We start from the raw sequence: 18,229 nt of genomic DNA, 5'->3' as shown, positions 1-18,229 counted from the left end.
CAAATGCCATTGTCTACTGACAAGGAAACAGTGTATTTTAAGTGCAGTTTTATTCAAAGCCAGTGGCCACACGGACTAACTTTTCACACTACGTGTCTTCAACTACATTGACTTCTGTTTCCCAGAGCTAACTGTTTTGTGAGGAGCTGGAAAAGCCCTGCGAATCTGCTGTTTGAGTAAGCTAACTTAATATTCTTCATATTCTTCTACTAGCAAAACAGCAGGTGAAACAACGCTTCTCTAATTGCTCTTTTTTTTTTTTTTTTTTTTTTTGCCATGACTTCTTCTGGATGGCATTACTTTAGTTGTGCTGTTATCTGCAAGCTTAGTAAGAGCAGGAAGCTAACACCTGATGACTACACTCCAGCAGCCATGAGGTAGCAGCTGTAGGCAGTACTGGGCTGCCCTGAGGCCTGGTGAGATTGGCAGAGGCTGGCTGCTTGTTACAGCCTCTGAAGTGGTGAGAAGACAGGAGTTAGAGCAATACCATTGCAGAAGCTCCTTCTCTTACTTTGTGGAAAAGAAAGAGATCTGCAAAAAGTTGATGTAAACCCACTATGGCCCCCTGATTGCTCTGAAATAGATACATATGAAACCTTGATATTTGAGTATTGGTGTATAAACTATTTGGCCAAGGCATGAGGTTTTAAGGGGCTTTGTAAGCAGCATCCAATAGTAGGATTTCCTTTCTAGGGGAAGGATCCTGTGCAGATTTGTACACAGCTGTGTATCTGGGAAAAATGCTATTGCAAGAATTGTTTACAGTAATCTGTAACTCCTACGTTAGAAGTATTTTTACAAAACAAGTGTCTGTTAAGCACTTGAACTTGTGTGTTACGGGATGTGTGGTGGTAAAGCAGAAAGACTATGGTATTAGCATGCCAGGCTAGTGCATAAGTGACCTGCGCAGCTTTGGGGAAGCGATATGTTGGTGTACCAGCAGTGCATTTACAAGGTGCAATTACACTGTGTATCCAGGGATTTCAGTTTCCTTTAATTTGGATAGTTTATATATCACTGAAGAGTTCAGCAGAAGCAGACTAAGCAAGAGTCTTAAAGGACCTGGGTCTTAAAGTCTGTCACCTGGTTGTCAGCTGTGGAAGTATCTGATGCAATGTTTCATTGAGACTGATGCAACCTAAGTTCAACAACAAAAGATTTTGTATTGCTAGCGGTATCTGCAGTTCATTAGCTCAATTTTGCGTGAGAAGCTTGAGAAACTAAGGAAATACCTGGGTCATTTGTTCACAGTAAATTCGGTGTTTATAGCAGTAAGCAGCAAGTTGCATTTTAGCTCATTAACTTAAATTGAGCTGTACTACATCTCTCTGAGCGGCAAAATGAACACAGGAGCTTGAGCCTATGCCTATTGCACTTGCAGTCTGTTTTAGCATATACACATTTGCTGTCTGTGAGTCTAAAAACAATGAACAGTGATTCCTTGCCTCTTTGGAGAGCTGTTTTGTGAGTAATTGAAAAAAAAAAACAAAACAACAGTGTGAAAATGGGAATGATCTAATACTGCTAGAAGCTTTATATATACATCCCTGAAACAGTTAGCAAAGAAGCAGGATAATTGTTTTTCCTTCCCTTGTGGGTGAGGCATTTTAATGACCAGTTGGTTCTGTTTGAGGCATCCTACCAGCCTAACATAATGAGACAAAAATGGGGATTTCCTGTAGAGTTGCTTATCCGTACATGACTGCTTGTGTATCTGTTGGTGGCAAAGGACAGTAAAGACCACATTAGCATAATGATATCATTAAAGCTCTCCCAACCCATTAGATAGAATTGTTGCAATGTAATATAGCAAAGAAATGCTATAAATTTAGTTACCTATTCTTTCCATCACAGTAGGTTGGGAATTGTGTTTCTAAGACCAACGATGTATCATTTTTAGTTTGTTTTTAAATCCATGATGTACATTGAGAATATAGCACATGTGACTGAGAATCATTTCTCTTGGTAATATTGATCTCAACTGGGCATGAAAAGCCCTGTCTATTAAGAAGTCCTCTTTTTTGTTGGTTTTTTTTTTTTTTTGGTTTGTTTTTGAGAACTCCCCTAAGTGTATTTTTTTCACATTCCTGATCATGCCATGCACGTACCTGAAAATTCTTACTCAGCAGTTCTAAAACTGCATAATAGTAACATGTACTCTCTGGAAACTTGAGATATGTAAAGAAACCTATAGAGCTTGGCTGTTGGTTTCTAGTAGGAAATGTACAAATTAAGTTTGAAACCGTACTCTAAGAGTGCTCAGTTCAAGTAAATAATACATTCTGTGACAGGGAGGAATGGTCTGAGGCTGAAGACACTTTCTTCTGAGTTGTATAAGTAGTGGATATTGTTTTATGTAGTAATTTATCCTTTAAATATGGCATGAAAAAGAAAAAGAATCCACGAGGAGAATATCATTCTTTCACGCAGGAATAAACATGCTGAGAAACAGCAACATGTTTATTTTTAGTTGACTAGGTTACATGTACATTAATCTTTGGACAGAGATGTTGGGGGTAGCCATATGTGCATGTGTAGGTGGGATGTTCAATCTTTTATTATGTGTGTCAGTGTCAAGCTTCTGTGGGATCCGTTGACTACTGGGGCTTCGCTGGAAGACTACTGCCAAGTGAATGAAATTATCAGCCAAATGGCTACCTATCATGTATTTAGTCCTGGCACAGCTTAATCTCTTCTGCCTATGTATTACTATCAGATCTGGATTGCTCTGCTTGTGTCTTTCTCAGTGCCATGTAGCACATCTGGAAATGCTGTGGTTTGCTGAATGACAAGTTGTGTTCTTTTTTTCAGTTCCGCCTGGTGGTAAAAACAGCACTGAAGCTGCTGCTGGTGTTTGTGGAGTACACTGAATCCAATGCACCACTTTTAATCCAGGCAGTATCTACAGTTGATGAAAAGAGAGGTGAGTACCCTTATTTGCGGGGTGCAAAAATCCAGCACCACTGGGATCGCGTGGCATTTTGTCATTGATATCAGTGATTGCAGAGTTGCAGTTGTGATGCCTGCCTTATGTGCTATTCACTTGATTTCTGAATTTGAAGTAGATTTTAAATAGTCATATAGTTTAAGATTGTTTTGAGGAATTAATTATAATGGAAAAGTGAGGAGGGAAAAGCTGAAGAACCACGCTGCTTCCAGTACACCGTAGTCATTGCTTCCCCTTCCCTGCACCCGCAGGCAGTGTAAGCCCCACTGCATATCCTGACCTTGGAGGCTCCTCTGGGCCAGACCATCTTTGCACTTCCTTCTGAGAAGAAGCAGTTTGCTTTAGAAGAGAAAATGATATCTAATCGGTGTAATCCCTTTGAAGACAAAGACGAGGTCAGTAATAGTACAGGCTTTATAGTAAAAGCAAAACCATCTGTTGTTACATTAAAATAAAGCCCTTGAGCAGATATTATGCTATGAAATCTGTTACCCTTCAGGCTCATGAGAAATACTTGAATATGCACACTGTATTTCTTACAAATAAATAGAACAAAAATGTTTTTTTCTTATTCTTCCCACAAAGCTATTGCTAAGCTCTCAGGGCACTCAGTCTTGATGCAAAACATTCTTTTGCCTCAAGGAGAGTTTTTGAGGTTGGGAGAGCCATTGTTGTGGTCTCAAACACATGGAGGTTTTAAAGCAACATCCTCTCTGAGGTGCATGCTGCCTCCATGCTGAACTTGTTTGAGCAACTTGATATGGTAAAAGTGAAGAAAAAAGTTGGGGGTTGGGGAAGAAGGGGAAGAGGGGGGCGGGCAGAATAGGAGAAAGTAGCCAGATTTTGTTTTTTACTATAAATTATGTTGAAAAGAGAATAAAAACAAACCCCAAATTGTTTCCAATGGTAGAGGAATAGGCAGGGGTTGTTAAGAATCAGTGTTACACTTTAAATGGTTTACTCTTCAGGTTGGCTTTCAGTTTTGAATTAAACTAATAAACCTCACAATTACATAAGCAGAAAGGTAATTACAATATTCATGCAATTGTGACTCCTGTTATTTATTTTTACAGCCATTTGTAGTATTTCCTCTGCTCTCTAAACTCCCTCGTATACTCAACATGTTGAAACTACCATCTGTTTGCATGCAAGTAAACCTCATTAAGGAAATAGAAAGTAGGACCCTGAACAAGCTACCATGTGTTATGTAGTCCTTTCTGTATTTGTAGAACAATATAGGAAAATGTTTCCATGCCCCAGAGTAGGAAAAGTTCGGAATTGACCTAAAACATGAATGAAGTCATGCATACAGTTCAATGGCTGATATTAGGAGTGTGAGGAAAGGCTTTTTGGGAAAGCTAGAAAAGGGATTTTTTTCTTCTATATTTAGTTTGGGGTTTTTTTTAGGTCATCAGTGGAATAGCCCTCTACTTTAAGCTGTGGGAGTTCTGTGTTTTAAATTTAATTTATAAATCAATGTCTTATAACTGAAGAGTACCTGCCTTTGATGACTGATTTAATGGAGTAGAAGTAAAATGGAAGAAAAGTGATGTGCCTTTTCTTAAAACATTGTCATAAATCCTGCAGGCATATATAATTAAGTTTACCACTGCTTTGAAAAAATTCCAGTATTTCATGTACATACAAGGTGATGAGATATGACATAATTCCTCAGCATGTGTACCACACATGATTAACATAAAGAACCCCATAATAACTCAGTCTTGTTTCAAAGTGATCCCATCTGTGGTTTCTATGCAAGAATACATCCATATGCAACCTGAAGTACAAAGATCCATGGAAGTGCCTGATTTACTCTCAGGTACAAACAGACTATTAGTGAGTAACAGCATGGTCCTCATCATATGGGACATAGCTTTTTGTTATATTTCCATCCAGATTCCTCCCCTCAACTTTTTCTCATTTTGTAGCCACAATGAAATTTGATCTCTTTTAAGTTTAGGAACAACAGAACTGTATGGGTTCTGGAAAATGAAGCTGGCATTGCAATGTGCTTGCTGTCTGGAGCTGTTTTATCGCAAGCTTTTATTTGTACAGAGATTAAGGTCCAGAATCCTGAACTGGATTCTGTAGCATTGTTTGTGAATTACATTTCTGCTACCTGACCACTTGTTGAATTATTTGTAAATGACCTGCATTATCAGTTCTCTACTTTTCTTTCTAGTTCATACACAAATAGCCAGTACCTATCCCGTAGCTAAGACAGCAGGCCATGTTAACACATACTTAAATAGACAGCAGTAAAAGATGTTGAGGTCTTTCCAGCCTATGGCATCTAGACAGTCAGTCTGTATGTTGGTAGTCCTCCTGTACAGTTCCTGCCTGATGTGAAGTTTTCCGTGCTTTATACATTATGTTTACATCCTGTGTAGTAGTAATGACAGAAGTTTATGAAAGGCATGAATGACAGCATTAAGCTAATCTTTTTTTTAGTTTCTTTCTTTTTTTTTTCCTTTTTTTGGCAACTCAAATGAAAAAAACATTTTAAGGTGATACTGAGAAAAGACCGAGACTTAAAACAATGAACAACTTTGTTCAATGTACTTTATTCATTTAATACATGCTAATTATTACAGCCCCACTGTTACCAATGTGTTGATGGACCATCTCTGAAAGGTCAGAATGCTGTGGTAGCATGATGGTTGAGGCTTCAGTCTTCCTGACAGAGTAGCCACAATAAAAGCAGATACCAGAAAGAAACTCAGAAAACACTATCAAGCAATTTTCATTTTACCCAGCAGAAGGCAGGAGAACACATGCAAAACTCAAGCTTTACAGTTTTACTTTAGTGAGCCTGTTTAATCTGTTCTATCAATTACACCACAAGACCTGCTTGGGCATTGTAACCTTATGTGAACATCACAGTCTGCTCTCATAAGAAGAGCTTGGATGCTACACCATCATGCTTTTAGATCAACATCAAATCATAGAATTACAGAACTGTTAAGATTGGAAACAACCTCTAAAATTATCTAATGAAACTGTCCACTTACCACCAATATCAAGTGGTCAAGCAAAAGGCTGGAAAGTAAGCATTTTTTTACAATTGGCATGCAAAAATTCTATTTCTATTTTTAAAAATAAACTCAATAACCTATAAATGTTATGTGCATTTACTTTTTTGAGGGGTACAACTTGGTATGTCTGTAGTGAAAGGAAGACTAAGGAAAACATGGGCCCACTGCTAAATGAAGTGGGTTCCCTGGTAAAGGAGGACACTGAGAAGGCAGTTAACTGAATGCCTTCTTTGCTTCAGTCTTTACTGCTCATATGACTCCTTAGAAATCTCAGACCCTGGAGATAAGAGGGAAAGGAAGAGTTTCCCTTGATCAGGGGATCTGATCAGAGAACATTTAGGCCAATTCAACACACACAAATCCTTGGGCCATGACAAGATACACCCACAAATGCTGAGTGAGAGCTGCCAGAAGTGACTGCCAAACTATTCTCTATCAACTTTGAAAGGCTATGGAGAATGGGAGGGATGCCTAAGCACTGGAATAGGCTCCCCAGGGAGGAGGATGAGTCGCCATCTCTGAATGCATCTAAAAACTGTTTGGATGTAGTGCTCAAGGACATGATTTAGCAGAGTGTTGTTAGGGTAGTATGGTTAGGTTGTGATTGGACTCAGTGATCTTTAAGATCTCTTCCAACCTGAGCAATTCTGTGATTCTATGATTCTATGATTTTATGACTCGAGAAGAGCCATGTCAGTCCAGTCTTCAAAAAGTTCAGGAAGGAGGAGCTGGGAAACTACCGCCCAGTCTACCTTACTTCTGTACCTAGAAAGGTGGCAGAATAGTTTGTTATGGATGTCATCTCCAAGCAAGTGGAAGAAAAGAAGAATGTTATCAGGAGTAGACAGCATTTGTTCACCAAGTTTTCTATAATTTTTTACATTCTGATCATTACATGGATAATGTTAAGTTGTAGTTCTTAGCCCTGTGCTAATTTTCTTGAAGGTTCCTATCTACAATCACATATATATTGTACATTTATAATAATCATAATATTCTACACAATACATATATCTTTCTAAAGAAAAAGAGAAGATACTCATCACGTTTTCCATATATCTTTTATGAGCCTCATTATCTTACTCCAGCAACCCATGACCTTAGAAAAATAATCAGTTTTTTAGAGCATGTTTTTCCAGGGTGTTTTTTACATAGCCTTTCTTTGAAGGTAAACCGTTTTTTTTCAGTGAATCATCTTATCACAAAAAAATACATTGTCTTGGAAGTTACTTTTTTTCATGTGTACTTGAGGCTACAATGTCACATTTAAGTAGTGACCCTTCAGGAACTACATATTTGGAAATCCAAACTTCTGGGCATGTGAGTGGATGAAAGAAGACACTTTCTGTAGATCTGCCCATATCTCATGTTATCAGGATCATAGTTTGGAAACCATGGACTCCGATGAGTGTAAGAAGCAAAGAATATTAACCCAAGTATAGTGGTGCAGTAAATCTGTGGTGAAGCTTTCAGGCCAGAACTGCCTCACCCCCATAGTAATTGACAGCCTTATGTTTAATTTGGTACAAACTGGAGTAGCTCTGTCAGTTGTTGTACAACCTGTTATTGATATCAGCTGGGAAATAAATTGAATTTCAGTTCAAAAGGATTTCAAATTTAAGGCTAGAAATTAAGGTTTTATAATTAAATTATAAGGCATTATAATTAAAGTATTCAAAGGATGGATGAACTCTTACTGGTCTTCCTTACTAGCAAATTTTTTTCAGATCATGATCAGAAACAGAAAAGCAGCATGGGTAGAAAAAAGCTTTCTCATCCTTGCATGGAAACAGCAAGGCAAACCTGAAAGTATTCTGTTAACAGTAATGGAGAAGTACACAGACATGCCAAGATGCTGTCTGTAGGAAATAGAATAGGATTTGTTCCACTATGAATAAAATTTGTCTGCAGAACAACAGTATATTACCCTGGACAAACTCTCACTGAATAATAAATACAGTGTGGATTAAGTAATTAATTTTTCAAATTGTTGGCAACTGACTTTTGTCCAAATAACATTGTTATAGGTCAGACTTGGATAGTATTCCCATTTTGTTTCTCTTTCTTATTTTCTTCCATTTTTATTTCTCACTAGAAACCACAGGAAGACATTTTTGTAGTAAGGATATCATTCCTGCTGATCATATATCATTTGTGAGCCGAGTGAATTTGTTCCACATGTCTTTTGAACATGTACAGCACAAAATGTCTGGTAATATAGAGAATCTGGTTAAGAGATGTCTAGTGTATTCTCATTGCAGCAGTATATGAGAATTAGTACAGTAATGCACATAAATACTTTCTGAGAGATGAGAGTGAATTCCCCCTCTGATTTTGCTTTAGATAAAGAAGCTCTGCTTTATTATTCAGTAGTGAAATCAGATAAAGTCTCAGAAGAGTGGGAAGAAGAGGAGAAATACTATTATCTGTGTATTCATTAACAGACAATTCTTTACACTGTCATTGTTTTTGAAATGAAGATGCTTGATTAGTAGATATTTGATGTCTGTGAAGGAGGACATATCTGTATGTATGCACAATACCAGCATAAATAAGTGCTGGCTATGATTATTATGAGAGCAGCGCAGTGATTTGACCTCTAGGTCACTGATCAATCAGCAGCAGGTCTCTGGGATGAAACAGTTCCTTTTTACTGCCTGAATGTAATCAAATTATTGTTGTTATACATTTGGGGGGATGTGATCTGTTAGAATACTCTGCATTTCTCTCTGTACTGAAAGACTGTTTCAGTTTTGCTTGTATAGCTAGTAAAGCATCTCTGGGTTAGAGCTAGTTTTCTGATTTCTCTTCCTAACATTTAACTTCACTCCAAACAAAAGAACTTGTTTGTGATCTTTCATTATTTACTAGATGAAATAACTGTGTTTTTTTCTTCAGTAATTTTTTGCTATCTGCCTTTTAGCCAATTAAAATAGAATAGTTTTACAAGGTACTTTCCACACAGGACTTTATCGTGAATCTGCTTGGCATTTACTGCTTGACTTATTTGGTACAATAACTTAGTAAAGCCACTTGAGTTTTTGTCTTTCCCTTTCACACTGTTTTGTTAACAGGACTTATCTTAATGCAGTATAACTCAGTAATATCACTTGGAATGTAAGCAACGAACTCACTGAAAGGGCAGCATATAGATTTTTGTGTATAGTTTTATCTAAGCCTATGGGAACTTATGATAGGTATAGTGAAATTCCTTCCACACAGTTTTTAGAAGTTCACTAACAAAACTTCTTTCATTAAGGAAGATACAGTGGTACCTCTGGGAAAAGTCCATGTAAGATTTTAGAGGAGTCTGCCTTAGGATGCACCACAGCTGTTATCAATTGTATTAATTCTGTTCTCCATGACTGTAGAAAAAGCAGGAGATAACATCATACAATTATTCTTCCACTTTGACACATCGTTCCAACTTGTGCTGCCTCTTGGATAAATGTTGCTGCCACAGCTTTCTATTTTGGTCACCCTTACCAATGTTTTCTGCTTTACACGTAGGAGCCAAGCCTTGGTCCAACATCATGGAGATCCTGGAGGAGAAAGATGGGGTTGATACTGAACTACTGGTTTATGCAATGACTTTGGTTAACAAGGTTTGTTTCCTTTCTAACTGTGACTCATAGTAATAATATCAGTATTTTCTGTTGTGTGATGATGGTCTATGAGAATATACATCAAATAACTGTCCCAGAGAAGTTGTAGGATCATCTGTTACCAATACAGTCTTATTACTTACGTTGCAGTCCTATTGAGTCTGTAGGTAGGAGTGGAATTGCTGTTTTCCTAGTTGCTGTGCATAAACATATTATGACATGATTCTTCTCCAGTGCTGGCACTACAGCGCAAAACAGAGCCCAACAAAACAACTCAACAAATTACCTGGGAAGTAATGAAAGCAAGAACGTTGTGAAAAGATCATGTGTTCACAAAAGCTTGTGTTGTGCACAATTTTCCAGTTCCAGATCATTTAAATTATTTTTTTACTGTGAACCAAATACAGTAAATGAAACAAGTGTGAGAGCTTTTAAGAGTGTTTCCACTTTAGAAAAGGAAGTATAAATATGCTTTGATTTTTTTTTTCTTCTTTCTTTATGTTTTCTGGTGCCCCTTATAGTAGCTTTGCAGTAAAATCAAACTTTTGAACTATGCGGAGGTAGAAAGGCCCATAAAAGTTAGAGAATTATTACTGTAAATCCCTTAAAAATTAGCATCTAGTCCTCAAATTCTAAACAAATCTTTGGGTAACTAAAATTAAAAGTACACAAAAAATTAAAAGAACACAGAAAGTCAGAATAGTATGAGAGAATTAAGATAATTTTGTGTCCTGTAATTAATAAGCCAGAGAGCAACAGAATATTATTATTATTTGTTATATTTATCAGAAGATCTAGAGTTTGTTAGTAGAGATCACAGAATGAGATGCCAGCTTTCTGTGTTCTGCATGGCTGGAGTTGTGGGTTGTTTTATGGTTTAGGTTTTTTTTTTAAATTGAGATGGTTCCTTAATGTTTAGTATTGTCCATTCAAGGTGCCTGAGAAGACCTGACCTAATGACATCTCTGTTGTCACTGTCTTTATTTACAGCTACTCTTGCACCTGCTTACACAGTAGTAAAAATCCTCTTAAAAGAGCATCTTGCTGAATTGATGTACTTTTTCTGAAAGGCATCACCTGCTTGTTATGCTTATGTCTTCAGCTGCTGTTAAAACTGAGGCAACTCATTTTTAATTTTTCTGTTATATGCCTCATTATGTTGTGTCCTGATTCCTCTTTCTGAGATAATTTTCCCTATTTTTTTTTTTTTTTGTGTGTGTGTGTGTGTTTCTAGCTAGCGTCTAACTTGAGCAATTATTTTCTACACATGATATAGTTGATTCTTTTGTCCAATTTTTTCATTTAAAGCCATTTTTAGGAGGAGGTAATTCTTTACAAGCAAACAAAAAGAAAGAGCATCTCACAGTCAAAGGAGTTATGAAGATCAAGGAACAGAGGAATCCCACAATGTCACACTTATAATTATGATCTGGCCCATGAAAGCTTTATGATGTTTTTAATGGGATTTTTTTCATGATTATAGAGAAAACAGCAAGCAACATGACACAGTTGTAATCTTTTTCCCCACAGAGAATACAAAGAAGGCTCAGATGCTTTCAGCTTCTCCAGTAGAGGAACTGGCAACATTTTGAGTGCAGGCAGAAACCTCATGGGGAGTATGTCTTAAGGAAACATACTTCTGCTCCTTTTTATTTTTCCATGTATATACATTTACAGACTGCTTTCCTTCCTCCTCAGAAACTGATGGAATAACTGCTTCAGTCCTCTCAGTTTGTTGATGCAAAATCAATTTACTTATGCTAACATTTCAGTAAACTTCTCCTAATTATGGGAAATTTAGACATTAATAAATTTCTAAAATGAGATTGATCACAATACGTACACTTCAGGTTCTGTACCGCTCCAGTAAAACCTCTGTCATCTTCTGTATGTCTGTAAGATCTTTTTCTAATCCCTACTTTAATTTTTATTTGTTGTTTCCAAAAAAACAACTTATTAGACCTTTTAATGGGGTCCAGATAGAATCCCTTTACATTTACTTCTAGAGACACATGCACATATATACATACATTTATAAAACCCCTACTCAATAAATGTAGAAAGAGAATTGTGTTGAATTCAGTTGACTTCTCTATTTACTTCCAGACTTCTTGTTCTTCTTAATTTTGCTACAAAACCTTTTTATTACTGTGATTACACCAGTAATTATGGAGTTGTAAAATGACTGTTAATATTTCTTTTAACTTTATTTATTGCTAAGTTTGCTGCTATAATAGACAATACCTTTTTTAAGATTGGTAGATAAGATTTCATATTACTCACTACATAAAAATTAATATGTTTTAGCATAATCAGATTAAGCACTGGATGTTTTGTTGTCTTTTTTCTTTTTAACAGATCCATTGTAAGACTAGAATTTAAATACCAGCTTCCAGTCCAGAGTAACCACTGGGAGCTTAGTGTGCCACCCACCAGTGGTCCAGCAGCTGCAGCTAAAAAAGTACTGTCATGGGCCATTGTGGTGTGAGTGCAGCAGCTGGCATATTTTTTCAGTGACCTGCCTTAAGGACATCATAGCTGTCACACTGTAACAATGATGTCCTTACATCCTGCATCCAACATTGGCAGCAGCATGTGTTTTAGAAGTTGTGGTTCTTGGGAAAACAAATGCAAGAGAGACGCTTCTTCTCATCCCAAAGCGACTGAAAACTTGGCTAGTGCCCTTAAGTGTGTTTACTTACTATGTAAATTTACTATGATTTTCACCATAGCATGTAAGATTTAGATACTATCTATCTATGTGGGTGCTTTACTGAAACCCAGTCTGTTGGATGTTCAGTAACCAGAGCAGTACTTATATTTTACTTGGACTTCCATGCAAAACATGCACACCAAACACATTGAGCTGAACTTTCTGATGTCTATTTTCTGTCTGCACCAGTGCTTTATACAGTTACTGTTTCATAAATGGCAAAACATACTAATTAATTTTGATGCCTAGTATCAACCAGGGGTACCTATTTTAAAAATCACAAAGAGAGTCTTTCAGTCTGAAGCTAGGAATAGGTTAGCACTAATTTTTGTCTTTGTGAAGAAGCATAACTGAGGTCATGCAAACGTATGATCATTTTAGTACTACCAGTTCTGTATCTCATCTGGTAGGATTTATCATCTTGGAAAATATTTCACTTGTAATCCTTCTTTACTACCTATTTAACTTAATCAGTTTTTCCCTTTCTCTCTTTTGTTTCTATTGTTTTCACTTCACTATATGTATGGTTAAGAAGAAATATCAAACTCAAAGCTCCCAGGGTAGGGTTTTGGTTTTTATTTAGTTGATCATTACAAAAAGCAGATGCTTGAGAGAGAAGAACTCAAAGTTGTGCAAGTGTTCCCATAAGGTCTTGAGAGCGACTTGCACAAGACTACTACAAACAAATTAAAAATCTTAATTCAAAGATTTTTTCTCAAACTAGAAATGGGTGGAGGCATAGGAATGATTCCTGATATCCATATTTGTTCTTCCTTGGTAGACCAGGATTCTAGAGAGTTTCAAATTTGAAATATCTGTTTTCATCTAAGCTAGCAATAATAACAAAATTCTGCAAGCACACCCAAGAATGTGTTTTAAACACACTTCTCCAAGGGGCTCGATTTAAATTCTCTGGTAGGATTTTAGTTCTTTTAAGGTTCTGTCTCCAGGGCAGATGGAAATATTTGGGATTTGGACAAGTATTTTGATATTGGAAAATTCTGATACTGAAGAACTTAGCATCGTACTTGGGAAACAGCAAAGACCATGAAAAATCTGCCCAATTTAAGACCTCTGGTCTTCTGATTGTGCTGCTGTTTTCTTTATGTAGCCACCAAGAAAATGAGAACCCACTCTTCTAATACCACAAGCCAGTATTAAACAGTCATGTATTCAAGCACCTCAGTGTTTTAATGAGTATATAAGCAGAAGGTCTGTCCATTCTTTTGGACGTAAAACATCACATCATACTGTGCTTGAAATATGTTGAGCATAGTAGCTGTCTACTTCTTTTGTAAGCAAGAGAACACATCCTTTTAGAGAAAAGTACTTCCATATTCACAGTAAAACTGCATTGAAGATACATGCTGTCCATTTTCTGTACTGTTTGGGAAAATTTAATTCCCTCTTCTTCAGTGAGTTTTAAACTGAGGCTTCAATATTGTCCTTGATTGGCACTGGTTGTTTTTTGTTTGTTTTTTTTTTTTCATTAGAGCCTGAACGTATAACCCTAACACTTCATTGGAGTTTTGTGCTAAGCATTCCTCTTACTATTAAATTTACCAGTAATAATCAGACATCAGTAGTTCTGTTATGACTGAAGAAGAAAACGTTGATGTAGCATTTATTAAAGCCAAAAACAAACAAATAACCTGGCACATTTTCCAGTGCCTCATTCACAGGCTTAAAGGGGTAGAGTATGCTAGCTGTCAATTGCTCTCATTATTCGTGTAATTCTGTGTGATTTTTCTGAATGTAAAGCTTTTTGATATAGTCCAGAGCAGCAGTTCTCTTTTTCTTTCTGCTACTCCAAGCAACTTTGTGAAAGATATGCTCCAGAAAAACAATATTGTCACAGCACAATCCATGCCGTTCCATTGAGGAGAGAACAAAACTCTTTCAGGAGAGTACTTGTTTGTTATTATTCCCTGGTTTCTCCCTTTCTCGTCCTTTTTCTCACCTCTACTAGGACTATAGATAAGTTACTTAGCGAATTATATTGTTATGAGAGAGGAACCTATCTATCTCAGCATGGGTATCTCTTTAGAACACTAATGCAGGATATCTGTGTTGGTTCCAGTGTGTCTCTCCCTTACTTTGCAAAATGTCTCTGGATAGACTGATTCTTGCAATATAGCAGGTGCCACTCTGCGCAAAGGTCACACAATATTCAGCAGTTCCTGCTTGTGTCAAGGGAGACTCATTCTTCTGTGTCATACACAAGGAGAAGTTAAAAATGAGCACAAGCTAAGCAGAAAACAATAGCTAACCAAAATAGTTGGGCTTTGTGTTGACTTTGTTGTTTGCAGGACTGTGATGGATGAAGTTCACTTGCATTCTGAACAATTGTCTGACACCCATGTCCTCTTCCCATGTGTCACTCCAAAGTGCAGTGTTGAGTGTCTTGATTCAATCCCCGCATTTCAGTGGCATACATAAAATACGTGGTATACTACAGAAAACCACCTTCCATTTCTTCTAAGTTTTCTGAATTCACCAAATGAGAAACAACTGTGGTAGAAGCGCTTTGTCTCTTGAACACAGAAAAGGTGCCATATAAAGATCTGAGTTCATAAAATTTGTTTTCAATCACTATTATTATTGGCATTCTTTGTTTTCTAGTGTGCTAATGCTCCAGTGTCACAGGTATCAATTTACTTCATAATCAGGAATTTGTACAACTTTAAACATATTGGAGTTAAGAAGTCAGCATGCTTTTAGCTAATACTTCTAAAGTTGAAAGGGAAGAAAGAAGTCAATACCTCTGTAATATAAAACAATTTGTGGATTTGGGGGAATGATCTCTGCTGCAGGTGTTGAGGACAGTTAGGCTCATGGTTCAGGATGTTTCCTGCTGTCCTGACATCACACAGCTGTGTATTCAATTTTTTCTTCTTAAGGCCAAAGATACAGGAATCAGTAGGAAATCAGCTTCATTGGTTTTAGCTAAACCATTTTTTTTTCTCTCTTTGCTTTTATCCCCGTGTTTGATGCTTGAACATTCTCTGTTCTTCAAATTGGTTCTTGAATGAAGCCAGGAAGAATCCAACTGTGTATTTTAAAGACCAACATTTTCCATATTTTTTGTATGAAATAACAACATTGATTTGTTTTTCCAGTTATTCATTTTTTCTACACAGCGCATGGAGTTGTTTGTTAAAAGCTGTGTCACTTGTTTTATATTTTTTAGCGGTGTCTCTAATCCCACATCATGGTTTTATTTTATTGAAATCGTACACAAAACCACTTGCTACCCTCTTTTAAAAACCTTTGTTTAATTCTTTTCAAAACAAACAGATCTAAATGTTTTCCCTTTGATTCTTAGACGCTGTCGGGGTTGCCAGATCAAGACTCTTTCTACGATGTGGTGGACTGTCTTGAAGAGCTGGGCATTGAAGCTATTTCACAGAGACACTTGAACAAGAAAGGAACAGACTTGGACTTAGTTGAGCAATTTAACATTTATGAGGTAACATAACATGCCCTATTTTATAGATCTTACAGCTTGTGTAAACTTCAAAGCTGAAAGGAGGGGGGAACGTAGCCTAGGTGAAATTTGGTTATCTATTTTATTTTAAAAGAAAAACATCTGCTTGCTGGAAGTATTATACACATTTGTATATGTGACTTGATACATTTATGTGGCTGGTCAGCTCATACAATTGCATTTTGTACTAGTGCAAGGGCATGCTCTAAGGCAAACCAACACATTTACTAGCCTCTTTAGATGCAGTTCTGCCTGCAATTAAAAACAGAATTTCTTGCAATATGCAGAAATATTCAACTCACCAAAAAAGTTCTCCTGAGCTCAGTGCCACTTGCCCTAATTTTCAGACTTCGGGAAGTATTGGCAGTGGGGAGGTTTAGGCAGAAATCAATATAATGTAAATGTAAATTCATGTTAGGTTTTACGAAATGAAATGGCTTTATCTCCATCTTTGTCCAGCAAAAGATCTGGTAGATTTCGTTCTCTCTCTTTTTTTTTTTTTTTTTTTTTTTTTTTCTCCATTCTTCACCCCTGTCACAAAACTAACTTTAGCAGAGCTACTTTCTACAGACCAGACTGCATGAAGAGTCAGACCTCTAGGCTTCAGGGAGCTGCTGCTCTGTGCTTGCTCTTCTGCACTGACCTTCATGCCTGGAGAGATGTTTCCCTCAGCTTCTCTCCCAGCTGCTGTTGCACAGCAGTGTTTCCCTTGCTTAAATCTGCTTTACCAGAGTGCACCTAGTGTTGCTCATAACCCAGCTCTGGCAGTGGTAGATCCCCTTAGGAACAGCTGGAGCTGAGTCTGATGTCCTCTGGGGCAGTGCGGGGCTTTGCTCATCTCTGCTGCCCCTCTGCTATGAAAACCTTGCCACATAAGCCAAATACATTTACATCCACATACTGCTCCTCTACTATTTCCAGCTGATGAACTCACAATGTATTGTCAGATTTTTCTGTCAAATGTCATTGTAGCCATGCTATTCTCAGCATTGTTCTTTCCTGAAATATGCATATGTTCCTCTGGATTTACAGTGCTTCTGAACTGGCAGGAAATGCTGAATTTTCCACTGAATGGCATATGTGAAAGTAATTGTGCTAACCTAAAAGTTGGGAAGCTCAACGGAGATGTGTGGTCTCTGTTTTTTTCTTTTAATCCATTGTGGTTTGAGTTCACAGAAGCAGGTTTGTTTTGTTAGTGTTTGCTTTATTTATTTATTTTTTCTTTTGTTTACTTTTCAGGGAGATCTGTAAAAGTTGAGATCTTTAAGAAGAATGCAATTACATATGCGTCAGCTGGTCTCTTTCTTGGCTGAGAATAAATGATGATGCTTTTCTAAAATACTTTCTAAAGCAGTAGGCTGTCTTTCACTCAGTCATCTCTAGTGGCACATCTGAACATCAGGAAATGTTTAATCAGTCAGTGTGTAGGAGTTTTATCAATTGATTTCAGCATAGACAAGAATTTTCCTATGTATTTCAGGAGGAAATAAAGAGAGCTAGGTGTCTAGCACTGCTTGGATTCTTTGTAAATTAAGTCCTTAAAAAACAAACAAACAAAAAAGCTGAGATCTAACATAAACAAATCTGTTTCAAGTCCTACAGTGTTCTTTACAAGATGTCAGTGTAGAATTCTATCACTAGAGCTGCTACAGTGCACTGATGTATAGATGGCAACTTAGAGAAGTATCTGTAGAAATGACGACTCTAATAGGAATCAGTCTTGATGAGAGCAGTAAATTTTTCAAGCATAGGTGTGAAACTCTATAGGAAACACATCAGAAGTCTTGCCTCTCTTTTGTCCTCAGATGACCCTGAGGCACGAGGATGGCGATGAGACCGCTGACCCCCCTCCCTGTGGGCGCAAGGACAGAAGAAGGGCCAGTCTAGGTGGCAGCGAGCGAAGGGGCCTGGAGCGCCGACGGAGCCGCAGGCACTCAGTGCAGAACATCAAAAGCACATTATCAGCACCTGCCAGCCCATGCAGTCAGTCAAACCCCAGCTTCATGTTAGGCCATGGACAGCGTGTGGAAGATCTCAGTGAGAGGTAGGTTCCGGAGCTAAGGGGCGGGCCTTCCTTATTCCCTATTACTTTCCATTATGCTTATTGCACTTTATTAGTCTGCCAGATTCCTATCATTTGCTTTCTTTCTGTTTTTCTCACCTCTTTCTAATGAATCAAAAGAAAGGAGAACATTTGAAGTTTAAAAAAAGCCACATTGATTTGTAGGTGACTTGATTTACCTACATGCTATTCCATATGTAGGTAAAAATGGTTCATTGACGCCGTCTACCCTAAGTAAATAGACCCAAAGTACATGAGGTATTCTTTGATACTGTGAGCTAACCAAGGATAACGTTGTCCACTGATAGATTTGGTATTCAAAACAGGGAGATTGGCATTCAATAATGGGAGATTGTACAAAGATACAGTCACATTAA

At 37.4% G+C, this 18,229-nt stretch overlaps 1 protein-coding gene across 3 annotated transcripts in view; it reads left to right on the top strand.

The window, feature by feature from the left end:
• The window catches only part of FHOD3 (formin homology 2 domain containing 3), a 354,796-nt gene that overhangs the window by 227,904 nt on the left and 108,663 nt on the right, over window positions 1-18,229 (top strand). For all 3 annotated transcript variants that reach the window (XM_015854309.2, XM_015854311.2, XM_015854310.2), the window contains exons 7-10: window positions 2,812-2,923; window positions 9,496-9,590; window positions 15,629-15,772; window positions 17,596-17,834. In XM_015854309.2, coding sequence (XP_015709795.1) covers window positions 2,812-2,923; window positions 9,496-9,590; window positions 15,629-15,772; window positions 17,596-17,834 — 590 coding nt within the window. The remainder of the gene's footprint in view (window positions 1-2,811; window positions 2,924-9,495; window positions 9,591-15,628; window positions 15,773-17,595; window positions 17,835-18,229) is intronic.

This window comes from Coturnix japonica, chromosome 2 (assembly GCF_001577835.2).
Source record: "Coturnix japonica isolate 7356 chromosome 2, Coturnix japonica 2.1, whole genome shotgun sequence".
NCBI classification, from domain to species: Eukaryota; Metazoa; Chordata; class Aves; order Galliformes; family Phasianidae; genus Coturnix; species Coturnix japonica.
The sequence above is the reverse complement of the archived record's forward strand: the minus strand, read 5'-3'. Positions and strand labels throughout refer to the sequence as shown.